Source organism: Amblyomma maculatum, chromosome 1 (genome assembly GCF_055883805.1).
Source record: "Amblyomma maculatum isolate TAMU_Amacu chromosome 1, ASM5588380v1, whole genome shotgun sequence".
Taxonomy (NCBI): Eukaryota; Metazoa; Arthropoda; class Arachnida; order Ixodida; family Ixodidae; genus Amblyomma; species Amblyomma maculatum.
The window spans coordinates 113,052,208-113,069,459 of NC_139344.1; the positions used below are offsets into that span (position 1 = coordinate 113,052,208).

General features: G+C 46.1%; 1 protein-coding gene across 2 annotated transcripts; it reads right to left on the reverse strand.

Moving 5' to 3' along the window:
- Positions 1-11,298: 11,298 nt before the first annotated feature.
- On the reverse strand, positions 11,299-16,998 carry LOC146203518 (sulfotransferase ssu-1-like). 2 transcript variants are annotated; one of them, XM_084585712.1, is made up of 2 exons: positions 16,849-16,998; positions 11,299-12,711 (listed from the first exon to the last, which is right to left on the reverse strand). In XM_084585712.1, the coding sequence occupies exon 2, from the start codon at positions 12,651-12,653 to the stop codon at positions 11,709-11,711; it is 945 nt and encodes a 314-aa protein (XP_084441838.1). In that variant the 5' UTR covers positions 12,654-12,711; positions 16,849-16,998; the 3' UTR covers positions 11,299-11,708. The 2 variants fall into 2 exon arrangements, with proteins under 2 accessions (XP_084441838.1, XP_084441839.1); XM_084585713.1 differs by lacking the exon at positions 16,849-16,998 and adding an exon at positions 16,279-16,322.
- Positions 16,999-17,252: the final 254 nt, after the last annotated feature.

Sequence of the window (17,252 nt, forward strand, 5' to 3'; positions counted from 1 at the left end):
AAAAATTAGTTATACAGTACAACATTCATTTCCCTCTATACACAAAATTTATTTCGCATTAGGGCATGCGCAGGTGTCAGCAAGAAAACTTCACGTATCATCTTTCTTGCTTTCATGGCACCATCAGAGCGGAATGGTAAAGAAGAAAGAAAACCTAAAAGAGAACCAAGAGAGAGAAATAGTAGAATAGAAAGGCAGGGAGGTTAACTAGGCGATGCCCAGTAGGCTGCCTTACAGGTTGGGAATGGAACAATTGGGGAAAAAGGTAAGAAAGAGCGCCACGGTAAGGAGTCTCACATGTTCAGAGATCTATAGTAAAAGTGGTAGAGAGCGTACACTTAAAGTCTAGAATTAAGCCTCGATTCCTCTAAAACCTTAAGGAGTGCCATCAATGCTTTCCTTTCTGATAAGGGTGTCGTCCAAGGGCAGAACCTTAGCTTCATTAAGAGCGCAAGAGTCCATGCGGCGGAGTGTAGCACCCAGGAAATCACGCTCATGCTCAAACGGAGGGCCATCACACAGTATATGCGCAATCGTTTCATCATACCCGCAGTGCTCACGCGTTAGAGAGTATGCCATTCCGATGTGATGGGAATAGGCGTTTGTAAGTGCCACTCCTAGTTACAGGCGACAGAACATTGTAACATCACAGCGGGGGAAGCCGAATGGTATCTGCAGTTGAAGTAATAGGTCAAATTGATGCGAGTGGGAGACCATGATTGTTTAGTCACGTAAAGAGAACAAAAAACAAAAAACGAGTAAACCTGCAACTTTACATATATAATTTAGTATAATACGTAATAGATACATAGCCTAGAATAGCAGATTACCTTTTAAGTATATGTCGAACATGTTTATTTCACAAATTATAGCGAGAAAGCAGCGCTAACATTAAACACTCTTTTCGGCTCGAAATGTACTTGCAACGCATGCTAGTCCTAGACCATAGAGGCATGTTTGTTCAAACTGCTTAAATGCGGCCTTGTGTGTGTTGTAGTAAACTAAAAAAGAAAGCAGCGTCCGTGTCTGTGAAGTGATATGCAGAGTCCCCATGCTGCTGAGGAGACCAACTAGCTTTAGCACGCCGTACCATCATCATCATCAGCCTGACTATACCTGGTCATTTCGCAAGGCATCGCAAACCGAAATGCGCATGAGTTGGATAAGACACAGCGGTTTCTGGAGAACCAGCGGGCTGCGCACTAGGCGCGTCTTGAGGAGGAGCTGCAGCTGGCCGAGGACGTAAAGCTGCGGCTGTACGTCACCCTGCAGGCACTCAAGATCCAGCGCGAGCGCGACCTACAGGCGCGCGAGGAGCTTGAACCGCTGCGCTGAAAAGTCATGCTACTGAGTACTGTAGTTTATCTGGGCACTTTGGCGTGATCCGTTATACGTAGTACATCTTGAGCCGTCACGTGGCTGCAGTCCGTCCAAGGTCAGTGATTGAGGGGACCAGGTAAGAGGTAAGGAGATGGGTGGCGACAAGAGAAACAAGATATAAGGAAGAAAATGGAACTGGGTTGAAAAACATTTATTGTCAACATCGAGCCCTATGTGGGCACTATATTAGATGGCTTCGAGCTCGTGGCTCTCGGCGAACTTGTGAGCCCACTCAGTGGCCCAGACGTGCGTTTAGACAAGAGACCGGTAGTAGGTCCGCCGGTGGCGGCAACGTTTTCCAGTTCCACAAAACGTGATCATATCCGGCTATCTCGCCGCGTTCTTTGCAGATTGGGTTGTATTGCGTCGGGTACATGTGTACTAGCTTCGACGGCCTAAAAAGGCTCGCATCTGTAGCCGACGCCACGTTTCCTCCTGCCTTTAGTCAAGCTTCTTGTCTGGTAGAGGATACATCCTCCTTTATAGCTTAAAGTGATTAGTGTAGTCGTGAAACGATATGACTGCATCTCTCGTGAAATTGGGGGATTCAACCTGGCTCACTGCTGTACTGACATAACCTCGAACTATACCCTGAGCTAATTGGTTTCCCCTGTTGGCCGAGTGTGTCAGCAACCACATTAGCTCCACCTCTCTTTGGTTCCATGCAGTCTTGATATTTTAGAATTCGTTCTGACTTCATGGATATCCCGCCGCTCTCGAAATTGTTTATAGAGAGACATCTGGGCGAGTTGGTATGGTGACATGATGGAAAAACAGCGCAACAGACGTGGACGGAGGTGAAGAACAAACAGGTGTGTGTGTGGGGTCATCATGATTTTTTTGTTTAATGTGCGGTTTGGTGCTGCTTGGCTGGGTTATATATACTGTGTTTTTTCAATAAACTTCAGTTGTGAGTTCAGCGCCCGTCCTGTTTGTTCGTCACCTCCGTCCACGTCTTTTGCGCTGTTTTTCCATCATGTTTATAGAGACTTCGGAGTCATTAATCATGGTGACTGCTTTGGTGCTGACCATTGCCATGGAGAAAGCCGCCTCTCCCGCTGTCCTTGAGTTATTTGTTTTTATCGAATCTGCCATTAATATTTTACCCAAGGCATTCACGTCCACGAACGCAAAAGAGCTGCCTCCTCCGTATTCTTCCTTCGTCTATATAAACAGTGTATTCAGAGCGTTCTAAATTGGCTTCAAGGGCCTGCTGCTCTTGCTCTTCTCCTGCCTTCACCAAACGCAGGGTGCATGTTTTTCGGTAGCAGTTTAGTAGTGAGTACGTTCCTCACTTCGGTTGGCAGGACACTAGTTGTCATCTATACAGACAATACGAAAATGAATCAAACAACACATGCGCAGTGGTTTTTCTCCATTATTGTTATCGCCATATATCAGAGCTGCGTCGGAAGGGATGGCGCTGACATATAAATGCCGCGACAGCCTCATTGCCATAACCTTTGATATCTCCATAAACTAACAAATATAATTTCTTCATTATCCAGGCGAGTGGCTGTAACTCTGAAGCCGAAGTGCGCGGCCAAATTGAGATCAGCCTCGATTCTATCTGCTAGTGGCCGAAGAAAATAAAATTAGCGAAAAACCTGAGTGTGTGCACTTCACAGCAGCTGCCGCCCCGCAGGGCTAGAAGTGCTGTGGAGGACGGCCGGGCCTCGCGCTCGTGAGGCTCAATAGCGTCGTAGACAACACTAAGTTGTTTAGTCGACACGCGGAAAGCTGGTCGCCTGCGTAGCAAAAGGTGAGGTGCGCCGGGGGGCGATAGCGCCATCGGCGACAAGGCATAGAGGGCAGACCTACTTTCGGAAATGGCGTCCCGACGAAGACCTTTGCATCAGGAATGGAGAATGTCGGAACGTCTCCTCTCTGGGCTGTTGCAAACCAGTTCGCTGCCGCTTCCACCGTGCTAGCGAAACTTGCGCACAACAGCCCAGCGACCAATGTGGCAGCGCCCAGGGAGCCCTCATTTCAAAGCTCCACGAGCACACTAAACGAGAGTCTACCTCCTTCTCTCTTATTTCACTCCCACCTTTCTCTCTTCCCTCACGGTGCAGTTCAAATGTCCACCAAGAAGTCTGATACGCACCAAGCCTTTGCTTTCCGCAAAAAATCAATGAACCTACAAAAAAAAAAGAAAGAAAGAAAGTAGCTAGCGCGAAGCTGCCGCTGGCTCACGCGAACTGTTTTACTAGGCTGTTGTATGGCTTAGCAGAAATATTTTTGTGGCAGTTTTTTTTTTTTGTAGTAAATTTCCTCAATGTATTATTCACTAGCCAGACAGTATTTTGAACTGGCTGATGAGCTCCAGGTGAGCATACTTTGCCGCTGGTGGGATGCGTATTCATAGGAAATATAAACTGAATTTTCACTGCAACAACGGCAACAACAAAAAAGAAGTTTTAGCTTAACTTCTTTTTGATATTGTCAGTGGCATTGCCCTTCCTTCTGACACGTGCTCATAGGAAGTCTCTGCACAGCCGGAAAACGATAACTGATGCATCCTGTTTTTGTTGTATGAAACGGAAGCGCGACAGATACAGAGGAGTGTTTGAAATCTCGATGTTTTCATTTATAGAGAACTGCAATGTCCCAGAACGAGCCTGAGCGTTAGCTGCGGTGAGTAAGCAAATAAATCTAAAGATAATAACTCACGTCTGGCGGTTTCTGGAGCTTTTTGAAACAAAATGGATCACGTACAGCGCAGCTGTATCTAAAGGTGCTGTCCGGAACCTGTTTCGTGAATGGCTTACATGCAACCCCTGACTTTACTATTGCCTTGGCTTGCCGATTTCGTCGCCTTGTTTCTGCCTTACTGACTCGGAGTGCGCGGTCCTAGTGACTAAGTCGATGTACCAGGCTTGCCTAGGCTCCAGTTCCGAATAATTTCGTCAATGTCACCTACCTTCTGTTTGTACGACTGGAACCGATGAGTCTCCTTGCTTACGTCGCCTTACGTCGCCTTGTTAACTGAAGGAAGTTTTTTTTTTTTTCTTTTTTTGCGGAATGGGCGTTTTGGCTCTCGATCACGGGACCCCTTGATCGACGGGGGCTCTGAAGGTCCTGCTTCCTCCATTGCATTTCAGCGACAATCATTGAATGTTTGATTAGCAAACGACGCTTCATTGTGTTCTGGTTTACACTAGCGAATTACACCTCTCCGATGCACCGATGCCCATGCTTCTCAGGGCTCTGCCGCCACCTTTTACCAGACATGATTCTTTAAGGTAAAAGCCTGTAACAGCTCTTACTGTCGGCCACGATTCTACTGCGCACTTCCGTCACACTATAACACTGTGCAAGAAATATTCTTACACCGTGCACTATAGGCAAGCGTCGGCCCGTGACGTCAAAGGAGATGCGGCGGCGCTGGCGACAGCAGTGACTTTCGGGGTGTAGGCAAAAGCCCGCACCGTCTGCATTGGATGCGCGGCGCTTGCTGTGTTTTCGAGCATAATTGCCGATATTCCTGCAAGCTGTGGTGCGGTTGGTTGCGCCACGAGGCACAAAAATAAAATGGTACTTGTTTGCACAAGTTTCTTGTGGTCGTATAAAGATGACAGCGAAGGGCAATGGCATCAAGCGCGACAAGTAGAATTCGATGACGGATTCCTTCGCGACTAACGTGTGTTGCACTTTCCAGGCATATTCCATGTGCCTATGATCTTGATCGAAGCTGAGCTGTGGCATCTCATTGTATATGCCCATTCCATTGCCCTTGTATGTGTTTGTATAGAAAAGGACACAAAAGCTGCTGTGAAGGTAGCTGCAGTTATATATATTGTAACAGTACAGAAGAAGATGAAGCTTACAACACAAGTGAAGGAGAAAGACGTTGGAAAAGGCTCTCGTGCCGGACGCGCTGCCGTTGACCAGCTGAGCTCCCTGCCCTATCGTCTTGTTCAGCGCTCTAACGTCTTACCCCCGTCGTAACAAATTGGTGGTCAGGTGCTGGGTGCGATTGCCCTCAAGACACATCTTCAACCGCTGGAGCTTCGTCGGAGCCGTCGCCTCGCTGGTCCCCCACCATTTTCAACAAGAATGCAGCAGACTACCGAGCAGCCCCGAACATCAACACGGGACCCTCTACCCCCGTCTCGGATTTGCCGTCTACCACCACGAATGCGACGCTACCGTTTAGCGAGCCTCGTTCCTTTGCCGGCCAAGCAGGGGAAGATGTTGATGACTGGCTCACTCATTATGAACGTGTAAGCCGCTTTAACCACTGGGATTCGGTGGCTAAACTAGCCAACGTTGTCTTTTTCTTGACGCAAACCGTCTTAATGTGGTATGAGAACCACGAGGACTCCCTGACAACTTGAGAAAGTTTTGTCGAAGCAATCAAGGAATGTCCGGTGATCTAACTGCAAAGAAGAAACAAGCCGAGCAGACACTTGCTCAGAGAGCCCAGGCAGCCGGAGAATCTTGCACCACCTACATCGAGGCCATACTCAAGTTGTGCAAGACCGTCAACATCAGGATGACTGAAGACGATACAGTAGGCCATCTGCTCAAGGGCATTGCGGAAGATGTCCACCACTTCCTTATTGCCAAGGAGAACTTGAGTTCGGTCTCTGACGTTATCCGACATTGCCGAACATTCGAGACCCTAAAGACTCGCCACATTACACCGAAATTTGGACGGCTCGCAAATGTCACTACAGTGGCTAGTATTGAAGAATCGCCATCTGAAAGCCTCCTGTGCACTATCCGTGAAATCGTTCGAGATGAGATGTCACGACGTGAGCAGCTTGCCCGGCCCAATGGCTTCGGTGGTGACGTATATGGGGTGCGTGCCCGCCGATGTCCGCGAATGTCACCGACTTCGCCTGCCGCGAAGACCTATACACTCTGCGACCAAGACCGGAAGAGAGTTACCAACAATTCTCTTGCCATCAGCGTACAGATCCTCGCCCATACTCCACTCGTACATCGCGCCGATCGCCAGACAGCTACATCATCCCGGAACCACCATCTAGATATTCGTCGCGGCCTACCATCCAAGAACCAGCTGACATGCCACTTTTTGACCGACCTCTTCCGGTGTTCTACCGGTGTGGTGTCGCGGGTCACATTTCCCGCTACTGCAATGGGCGCGCATCGTTCAGGAATCCCCCGACAGCATCGAACCGACGCACCATCCAGCCCTACATCGACAGCTATCGGCCAGAACATCCCTCCCAGAGGGGCCGTTTTCAAAACGAAAGGCTCCGCAGCCATTCGCACAGCATCTGACCGTAGTGTGAAACCACCTCCGTCATTTCGTGCGCGCCGCTCCCCGTCTCCACGACACCGATCTCCGCTACCAATGACGGAAAACTAGCCAGCGCGGCCAATGGAGGTGAGGTCGCTGGACAATGTGCGCTGCTACCTATTATTCCTCCGTCTGTGTGCATGTTAAAGAACAAGGTAAATGTGATTGTTGAGGGTTTGCCAACGATGGCGTTGGTAGACACTGGTGCTACAGTTTCAGTAATGAGTTTAGATTTTAAGAACTTTTTGAAGAACAAATTTATGTTTGTTTGGGACAAAACTGCTAATTTTTATGGAGTAAGTGGAGAGTTATTGTATCCGGTTGGTGTATGCAGCGTTAAAGTTTCTTTGGGGGGCACAGTATTTCCGGCGGAGTTTGCAGTACTGCTCCGATCTGCACACGACGTAATCTTGGGGATTGACTTCCTGCATATGTGCGGCGCTATAGCTAATTTTCGAACGGGAGAGCTAGGTGCTAGTGGTTCTCTTCCTCGTGAACTTTTGGAAGAGACGCCAAATTATGAAGACGTTTTGTGTGTGTGTGATAAAGCCGTCATACCTCCACATTCTGCAGTGTGTGTCCAGGTGTCCTGCTCCCGTGCTATTGACGACTCTTTTGAGGCTACTGCAGCTCCTCTTAATTTACAATGCGTAAAGAAAAATGCATTAGTGCCGCTCAAGGTATATATATATATACCTTGAGCGGTCACTCCGGCGCGATATTGCCGCAACGGCCGGACTGTGAAGTAGCTTTTCTGTGTTTTCACTCTCGCTAGTTTCAACGAGTGACATTTCATCACCGGTCCTAGAAAGCGAGTAAACATTGTTAGGATCCCGGCAAAGTCGCGCAACGTATTTCTCCGATTATTAAATTTTCTTTTGAAAGGAACCTGACGAACGAATTAAATATCCACACATAGCCTAGCTCTGATCGAGCAGGATATTTAAGTATGGCATATATGGCGTATAAAGCTTAGTGTCTCAAAGTTGAGTCGGCTATGAGGGGAGCAAAATAGGCAAAATAAGATGACGCGCATTTGAATAAAAATGTTCCAAGTATATTAAAAAGGTCAGCAGATCTCCTAAATTTTGCTGCAAGCGAGCGTGAATAACGTTGCATTTGCGCTCACGTACCTGTCCTGCAGAGCAAAGAGAATGCATAAGAGTATTCTTAAAAGCCTTCATATATATATATATATATATATATATATATATATATATATATATATATATATATATATATATATATATACCGGGTGTCCCAGCTAACTTGAACCAAGGGGTACAAAATAATATATTTGAGGTAGGTCAGTGAAACCAATTGCATTCAACTGCCAGCCTCCTTGGGCACTACAGGCAATTTTTTGTTTTGCAATTACTTAATTAGCTAATTATGTTAATTTATCTAATTTATTAAATATCGACTTTAGACCAAGCATGTAAATTGGAAAGTTGTAGAGCACCTTCAGAAACCCCCATTTCATTAATTGCGATAAAGAAAGTCTCACGTGTATCGTTTTTTCCGGGCTCAGAAGAGAGCCCGCGAAATACAAATAATACCACGTGACTAGTGCATTTGTGCGCCGCGATTGTGGTGCTCTCAGTCGTGGTTTGAGCGAACGACATCAGCTGCGGCCGTGTCTTCTTGGCCCCGTTAAAGCGGCAGGCCGATATGCCTGCGATGGCTTCTTCGCCCGCGTCAGACAGCCGGCCCACGTGACGGTGCAGTAGCAGCGAGAGCGGCGAGCCGACACCACCGACATTCTAACAAGGCCTCCTTCTCTCCCATCAGCGAACGTCACGACAAACGAATGAGCGATAAGGTATCAGCCACTGAATCTGCGCATACAGGCTTGGGTAAAGGGGCGAGATGACATCATGTGACTCGACTAAAATTAGCGCTGCACCTTCATTTGCCGGTTTTTTTATCGCCATCCGCCTGTCGTGATGTAGGCTGCTGCGGTGCGCAGGCCTGGCCAAAATCGCGGTGGCGACGGGCGAGCTCGAGCTCGCTCGAACCATTGCCTACATTTCTGCCTGCCGCTGCAACGGGACCATCGGGTCACAGCCGCAGCTTATCTCGTTCGCTCAAACCACGACTGAGAGCACCACAATCGCGGCGCACAAATGCGCTAGTCACGTGGTATTATTTGTATTTCGCGCGCTTTCTTCTGAGCCCGGAAAAAAAGATACACGTGAGACTTTCTTTATCGAAGTTAATGGAATGGGGGTTTCTGAAGGTGCTCTACAACTTTCCAATTCACATGTTTGGTCTAAAGTCAATATTTAAAAAATTAGAGAAATTAACATAATTAGCTAATTAAGTAAATGCAAAACAAAAAATTGCCTGTAGTGCGCAAACAGGCTGGCAGTTGTATGCATTTGGTTTCACTGACCTACCTCAAATACATTATTTTGTAACCCTTGGTTAAGTTAGCTGGGACACCCGGTATACATATATATATATATATATATATATATATATATATATATATATATATATATATATATATATATATATATATATATATTGTGAGCTGCATCTTTCATTTGTGAGCCGCATCTTTTTTTTTTTTTTTTTTTTTTTTGTGAGCGTCTTCCACAATATTAACCTATGAATGACCCTATGCGTAAACTATGAAACAGACGGGAACAGAACAATTTGGCTGCGCACTATAGGCGAATGTTACAAATAACTAAAAGATTGAGTTCTCATTCGATGAAATCTGTTAGTTAAGTTGCAGGTAGAGTGAGCTAGGAACATGATTTCTAGTTCCCTATAGTTGTCGGTAATATTGTTCTTGAGTGGCTTGGAGCAGCAGAAGTCCATCAAAAGAGTCGTCATAGGAAAACACTTCCAGTAATTCAGATCTTTGTCCTCCTTTCATGCGCTAGCAATAAGCCCGGGAGTTGAACAGTATTGAGTATTATTTTGTCTTATACATCGCGCTTTCTCGTTTTCATTTAATTTAATCAGTCCCGCCCACCATAGCTGCGCGCTGTTGAGGTCGCGGGGATGGAAGCCAATGCAGCTCCTTGCCGGGTAATTCCGGCAGTAATCGGCTGCAAAAGTGCTTGAACTGTACTCTCCAGGCATAAACCAAGCTACTTCAACGTACAAGTGAAGCTTACGCTTTAGCATATCCGCACGCGCGAACCGGTTTCGAAGGCAGCGTCGCTTGGCGCAGTGTAGGCATGCGCGTTTTTGCTTACACCCTATGTTTACAGACATGACGCTTGTCTATAGCTAATGTAACGTTACATCCGGTTAGGCGGAAATTTCGAAAATTTAGTCAGCGGGAGCCTGTTGAATCAAACTTATGGCGTCATCGACATAACTGAGTAATTTAGTTGTGATAATATCCAACATTAATTAGTAATTAGTTAAATGATATCTGCACCGGGAATCGAACCTCCATCTCTCGGATCCCCAGCCTCGTTTTATCCAACTGCACCACACCCGGGATCATGAAACGAACATTATAATTCTTCTTGCCTGCCGTGAGGATGATAGCAACGGGATTCCGCGAGTGGCAGATACTGCGCCTTTCCTTTCCTGTAAACCGGTTATAGAATGCCGGCGAATGTCGGTGCGTTCAACAGAACGCTGGTGTATTCGACCAAGGGCGCGCGATGTACCATGTACAGCAGCAACGCCCAGGATTTCGCCTTTCTGCAGTGCAGATTCCACAGTGCTCTCGAAATTTTTCATCTTCTCAGCTTCCACCTTGTGCGTCCAATTGTATGCCTACCCTCCGTGCCTGGATGTCACTGGACCCTGTCCCACACGTTCCACACACTCGCCTCCATTCTTGCAGTCCGAGAAATATGATACGGAAACAGACTTACCATTCCTTCCCTCGATGTAGTTACATTGCGGCAAGTGCCAATGTAACCTTGGCAGCAGCCGCAGAAGAGAGGAATGCTCACAACAGTGTTATGTGCAGCACCAAAGCACTCCAGGACTGTGAAAAGTGAATTCTGCTAACAAGCTGGTAGTAGCCGATTCAGACGTTGTTTTATGGGTAATGGAGTCAAATATGGACTATGGGCTGCAGCAGTGTTGAATGTCGCCGAACAATTGATTCGGCACACAGTCGTTCATCGAATACACATATTAATATGAAGTTTTCTAGCCCAATAAATTCAGCATTAATTAAACACGAAAAATATTTATCTAGAAATAATCTTGAGAATCTTCAACTCCAGCACAATGGTCAGTTTTCTGTTGAAATTCAACTCTGCATCAATATTATGCCCCTACCAGACCTGCCTGATCCCAAACTAAATTCAAGATGGCATGTTGCGGATGCTGAAAATAACACCAACATGACCTCACAATTGTGTTTTTTTTTTTTTTTTTTTTTTTTGTAAGCATTCTTAAGAATGCTCACCGACTCCGGGGGTTTGCTTTGGGCTCGACACACTTCTGTAATAAATGAAGCTTTTTCAATGAAGGTATCACTTGCCGGACGCACATCGACGTCTGCTTAAGGAATATTCATTCTCTTCTTTTGCAAGCTGTGGAGGCCCTGAACGATAAACATATCAAGCGATATAACTTCATCAATTTCAACCGGGAGCATACAAGGTTATGGGAAGTTCTTTTTTGACAGTACGCTGTAAAATATAGCAATGAAAGTTGGCCTCCCAACAACAATTCTTTATTCCAACCTCATGCCAACGAGTCCATAATTCGTCTTGTATAGCGTAAGGACACTTGGGGAATGTTGATGGAAATGGAAAAAAGGATAAGGTTGGTAATAAAAGTAAAGCAAGCACGCAAATGAAAAATAAAATAAACAGAACATAGCTAAAAATAAAATAACATTAAAGAAACAAAAAACTAATATAACATAAAAACAAAAACTCTACTAAAAAGTAAAGTAACCAAAATAAAGTAAAGTAAAATAAACTTGTAGACGTCGGAAAAGCAACGAAACGCAGAACGAGCTCACAAAAGAATTACACCCGGAACTCGGAATGCATTCGCATTTCAGCACGCAAGGAGACTAGAGTGCACCCTTGTTATTTTTAATCCAGATACATGCAGGCCTTTATGGCAGGTTGAGATCTTTCCAAAGATGCATCACATCTGATCCCTTTGTCTTTTTGGCAATCCACATTTTTGTTTTTGCAATCTGCTTAGGAGTGAAGTGGGCCTTCCAGTCACCGATGATGCCTTTGCGAATGTATCCATTGTCTTCATGCATCTCCTCACTGTTTTCCGCGTTCTTTCGATATACTTTCATGGATTTAATGAGCTTATCTGCAGGTAAGTCTAGCAAATCTTTCACAAGCGTCTGTACTTGGTCGTTGAACACGCCCTTCATATTACTCACGTTACATGCATCCGTCACCCTTCGAAGCAAGCTTGGATCGCCGCGTAACTCTTTCCCGTAAGTTTCATTGAGAAAGCTAGCGACCTTGACAGTCCAAAAGTCAGTGTCTTTTTTCATTTGTTCGTACGTAAAAAAAAGAACGTTTTGCTCCTGGCGATGCTCGTACCATGACAGCAAGTGGTCAAAATAATCACCGTACGAAACTTTTCCTGAAATAAACATTTCGTGGAATTTATCGAAAGAAACGTCTCTCACACTCTTCGGAGTCATGCTTCTCATGTGATAGTAGTATGACACGCAAACGTCGTAAGGATTGCGCGTGACGTAGATGTACTTCGCCTTCGGAGAGTACGGCTGCTTCCAGAATGGCAGGTGCGTCTTCAAAAGTCCGGGTCTGATCATTTTTTCGGCCGCCTCAGCGCCCATCATCTCCAAGTAAGGTGACGCTAGCATAAAATCTACAGCAGTCGTGGGCGGGTTTCCCTTGGTCAGAATGCTGAGAACGAGGTACTGCGTCCACGTTGTGCCGCACTTAGGGTACGTGACTATGAAGACGTCGTCTGGGCGTGGTCTGTAGGCCATTGCAGAGCGAATAAGAGTTTCTTGAAAGAAAGAGTGCATCCACAAACCATCCACTTCCCGGAATTCTTCACTGTTCATGACTGGCGTTGAAGGGGAACACCACGTGCTTGTCGAGGTACCCTCGGAGCAAGATGAACTGCAACGTAGTGTAGTCAAATTAGTTTTCATGGGCAAGACAATCGAAAAACATTTTCTTTAAAACAAAAACTCTGGACAAAGCGCGCCCTACTTTCGTTAAGAAGGCACATTCAAGGAAGTGCCCCCCTTCCTCCGAGAGTATTCGCTAATTTTTTTCCCAATATAACGAGTCCTGTTATTGCAACTAAAGTACTCCCAATGATTCCAATTCCAAAACTGATTGTAATAGTTAATAACTACAGTAGATTTACAGACGTACCATTTTCGGTTTCTCATATATCACTTATCACAGGGAGACGGGCATATGAAGTTTCTAATTCGTCCTTTAATGAAAGACCGAATAAAACAGGGTTTGCTCATGACTTCAAAAAATTCATTTGCTTGATCGCTTCAGTCGCTTTGGACGGAGAGGTGGCAGCAAGCGCCATTTCTTTTGTGATGTGCATTAAAGGGCTTCATTTCATTGGATAGCAGGTGGAATCAGCACTCTAGCGAGCATAGTTTCTGACATCCGTTATGTTGTCACATAGACATATTGTTCCTAGATTTTTTCTTTTTTCAGTTCCCGATGAGAGACTTCATCCAAGTGATGAGGCAGGAGTTCATTAATTGAGATTTCGTTGAACTTCCTTTCATGACAAATTATAGAAACTTTAATCTCTGGCTTTCCTGACTGCACGTTTACATAACTTCCAAATGATACTTCGCATGTCGTAGTTCTGGCGCACTCGAAATAGGTTTCGCCATTTTATTTTACTGACTACTGCACAAAGGTAGATGGGCGCCATGGCAGTGACGAACAATATCCAGTAGTATTAGTTGTTCGTCGCCAATTTATTCCATTTGTTCTTCTTAATACACCTTGCCTACAATTTTGCGGCTAATGAATAGGAGTTAGTAGGCTTTCAGACGGCTAGCAGGCTCTTTGTAGCCTGCGATTACTGAATACATATACTGCCAAAAGTGGGTAGGGCGCCTGACTTCTGGACATAAGGACGCGGGACAAATCCCTGCAGCGGCGGTGCTTTCCAATGGAGGCGAAAAGCAAGGTGCCCGTGTTCTATGCGATGTCAGTGCACGCTAAAATGCTCCAGGTGGTCGGTCTGCAGGTTTGAGAGGCAGGTGACAAAATGGAGAGAAAGGTACCCCTCCACTTTCAGAGTAGATTGAATTGGGAGAGGGAAAACAAGCAAAGGGTGTGAGGGACGAGACGGGTGGCTGGTGAAGAATGTGAAGAGAAATCCACCAGTCACGCTATATGTGATTGCTGAGTTGGATTGCAAGAGTGGAACGCGGGGCGGAACGTCAAACGGTTATTGATAAATTGGATCACGCTCCCCCCCCCCCCCCCCCCCACACACACACACACCCCTCTGTCACTTTATGAACCTATCAACGGCAGCGGCTGCTCCGTCCGTGGAAAAAGCTAGGCTCGTTTAATTCTGCCTAAATCAATCGAAATTGTCGACTATGCATTATTGCAAAAAAAAAAAAAAAACCGAGCGCTTCTATTTAAAAAATGTACGGGCTCTAGTTCATCGTAATTTTTGGGCTTGCAGCGGTAACCTCCTAGGCACAAGTGAAATTACGCCCTGCGCGGTGACCGCGTTTCGATGGGGCTAGGGGGAGCACAGGGAGGCCGTCTGCTGTACTATATCAGCGCTTGTGATATGGAGCTCCAGGCGGTCGAAATTATTCTGGAGCCCTCCACTACGGCATCACTCATGACGTAAGTTGTTTTGGGACATTAAACAAATGAGCAATGAATTTGAATTAAGATAACTGAGGTCTTTTCTTGTCTAATTATTAAATACTAGCTGCTGAAATTCAGCAAATTCGAATGAATAAAAACAGCAGGTTCAAAGTTCAAAATATACTGTATTGAAGGCCTTTATTCAAGTCCATTACGTGCGAGACTCTTTGGCATTTATGTGCTTTAATTAATTAGCTGTGTAGCCTTTCATTACAAAGAAAAAGCTACAGTAATGTAAATAAAAGCGCTTATAGATTTTTTTTATCAAATCTTGGTCTTTTGGCTATTCTGGCTCTCAAGACTTCATCTCTTGCCCTGCCGGAAATAGGGTAAGATATATAGGGGAGGTTACTTTTTGCACACTTTAAGCGCAGATGAAAAAAGACATCGACGACTACGACACTCGGTAATGCCCGATTATGCCCGGTAATGCCCGGTAATGCTCGAGCGTATAGCACCGATCGCAACTGCCGCAGCGCGGGAGAGAGCGATTAAAAACGTCACGTAGCGCACCGACCGTTCCCGATCGGGAGCCTACGCTGTTCGCGTCGCAACCAGATGCTGATAACATGGCATCGGCGGAAGCACTATCAAAGCGCTGTGCAAAGTGTGATCGGTGCTGAGTGTGAATGTGGCGCTCCAGTGGCAAAGCAGAAAACGAACGCCAAAGAAATTAGAAGTAAACTATCATCATCATCATCATCAACAACAACAGCCTGACTATACCCACTGCAGGGCGAAGGCCTCTCCCATATTTCTCCACTTAGCCCGGTTCTGTGCTAGCTGCATCCACTTGACCCCTGCGACCTTCTTAACCTCATCCGCCCACCTAACTTTCTGCCGTCCCCTGCTACGCTTTCCTTCCCTTGGAATCCAGTTTGTTACCCTAAGCGATCATCGGTTATCTTCTCTTCGCACTACATGTCCTGTCCATAGCGAACCGGAAATTTGCGCCTCTCTCTTATGACAGGCAAGCGGCCTTACTTGGGCCTGTCGCCACGCGTTCCGCTGTTCGCGTTTCGCGTTTCATTTGACGTCGATAGTATACATCGCGCGCCCCTTGTCGAACACAACCAGCGTTCAAAGTTCAACGGCGTTCTATAATTGGTTTAAAGGAAAAGAAAAGCGCAGTGTCTGTTACTCGTGGAATCCCGCTGACACGAATTGCGGACAACATAGCGACAGTGAGGCTTACGCATTTCTCCAGTGCAGATTCTGTAGTGATCTCGAAAAAAAATTCAATGTTGCAGCTACCTCACAGCTAATGCAAAATATCTGCAGAAGTGGTGCAGCAGGAGCGGCGATGGTCTGTCTACACGAGCGCTTTTTGAGGCGAACACAGAACTCTTTGAAGGAGCTATGGGACAAATCTGAGAGGGCCAGTGAGAGTCTGATTCTAATCGGATGGACACTTGCGGGTGACGAGCGAAATTTCCTGTTTCAGCATATCCGACTGATGAGGCATGGCGACACCCGCAAAACTCTTCGCGCGAAGATTGCCGCCGTGGCGTTCGCAGGATTTTTTGCGTACATGTCGCTCAGCCGTAAATCAAGTTGCATCTCGCGCCATAAAACAACAAGGATGCAAGAGGAATTAAGCCCAGATTCTGCTTAAGCAACTCATGTTGCTGAGACACTCACTCCCGTCCATACGAATGCATCGTACCGGCCGATATCCAATGTGTCAAAATGTTTCCCATGAACACGGACGTTAAGGGAAACAAATGAGACCCCATCAGTTTATTTCCTGCGAGATGGCACGTCTCCGTGCTGCCGTAGCTCGGAGTGAGAAAGGGAACAAAAAAGCCGCACCTTTTTATCGTTGCTCCCGTAACCGTAGTGGCAGCCCTTAGAGCAGCAAGCTGACAGCATCGTTCGCAGAAAGCAACGAATTTACAAAAACGCACACATTTTGCATACTTCGACGCTCCGCCAGTTAAAACACTGAAAAAAGAATGCGCCAAAACTAAACCGAAAGTTTTGCAAAGGGTAAACAGTCTAGGTCAGCTGGAAATCTGACAGCAATAGGTGCCTAACTGTAATATTTAAGAGTCTATTATCAGAGATGAGTTCACTAGCTTACAAGTCAGCTATATACTCCTCTGCCTTCTGATGTCCGTCAACATTATGACAACTGTGCGACAAAGCCGTCTTTATATCTCAAGCCTATTTTTAAAGATTATAGTGGCGGGCTGACTTGAAAATTTGGTATATCGGCAAGCCCGCTACCTATACCTTCTCATGCTGCGGCAATCCTGAGAACCTACCCTTATAAAAATCATTGGGACGTTTCCCTCGGCGCAAATCTACTCAAAATATGAAATTGACCATTCATCATGAGCACGCATTCTCAGCAAGCTGAAAACACTCTCGGATACTTACTTTGGATGTGAATGCCACAGAATGAAAAGCCTCCAGTAAGAGGCATCAGCCCGACATGATCGCCGGGCGAAATGTCCTCGCGTATCACTTCGAGAGCGATACGCTTGCCTGTTTTTGTCCGACAGAGCAAAAGGACAAACAAGGCAAACGGTTGCTATCACCCGACGCGCACGCAGGCTGGGCGTGCGCAAATGACAAGATTTCGAGCAACGCGCGCCGAAGTGTATATATACGCCGCGCAAACAACTGATGCAGGCTCCTTCCGTGGACTTCTTTGCGCGCAACTTGACAGTCGCCGCGCAAAATTTCACGGAAAGGAATGAACGCTTTGCAACAAGCGAGTTATATTTCTGTTCTTGGAAAGCATTCTCGCCCTATATTGCGCAAGTGTATGTGCTCTTGTC

Coding starts and splice junctions, on each gene's coding strand:
- LOC146203518 (XM_084585712.1), bottom strand. CDS start 12,653: ATGAACAGTGAAGAATTCCGGGAAGTGGATGGTTTGTGGATGCACTCT.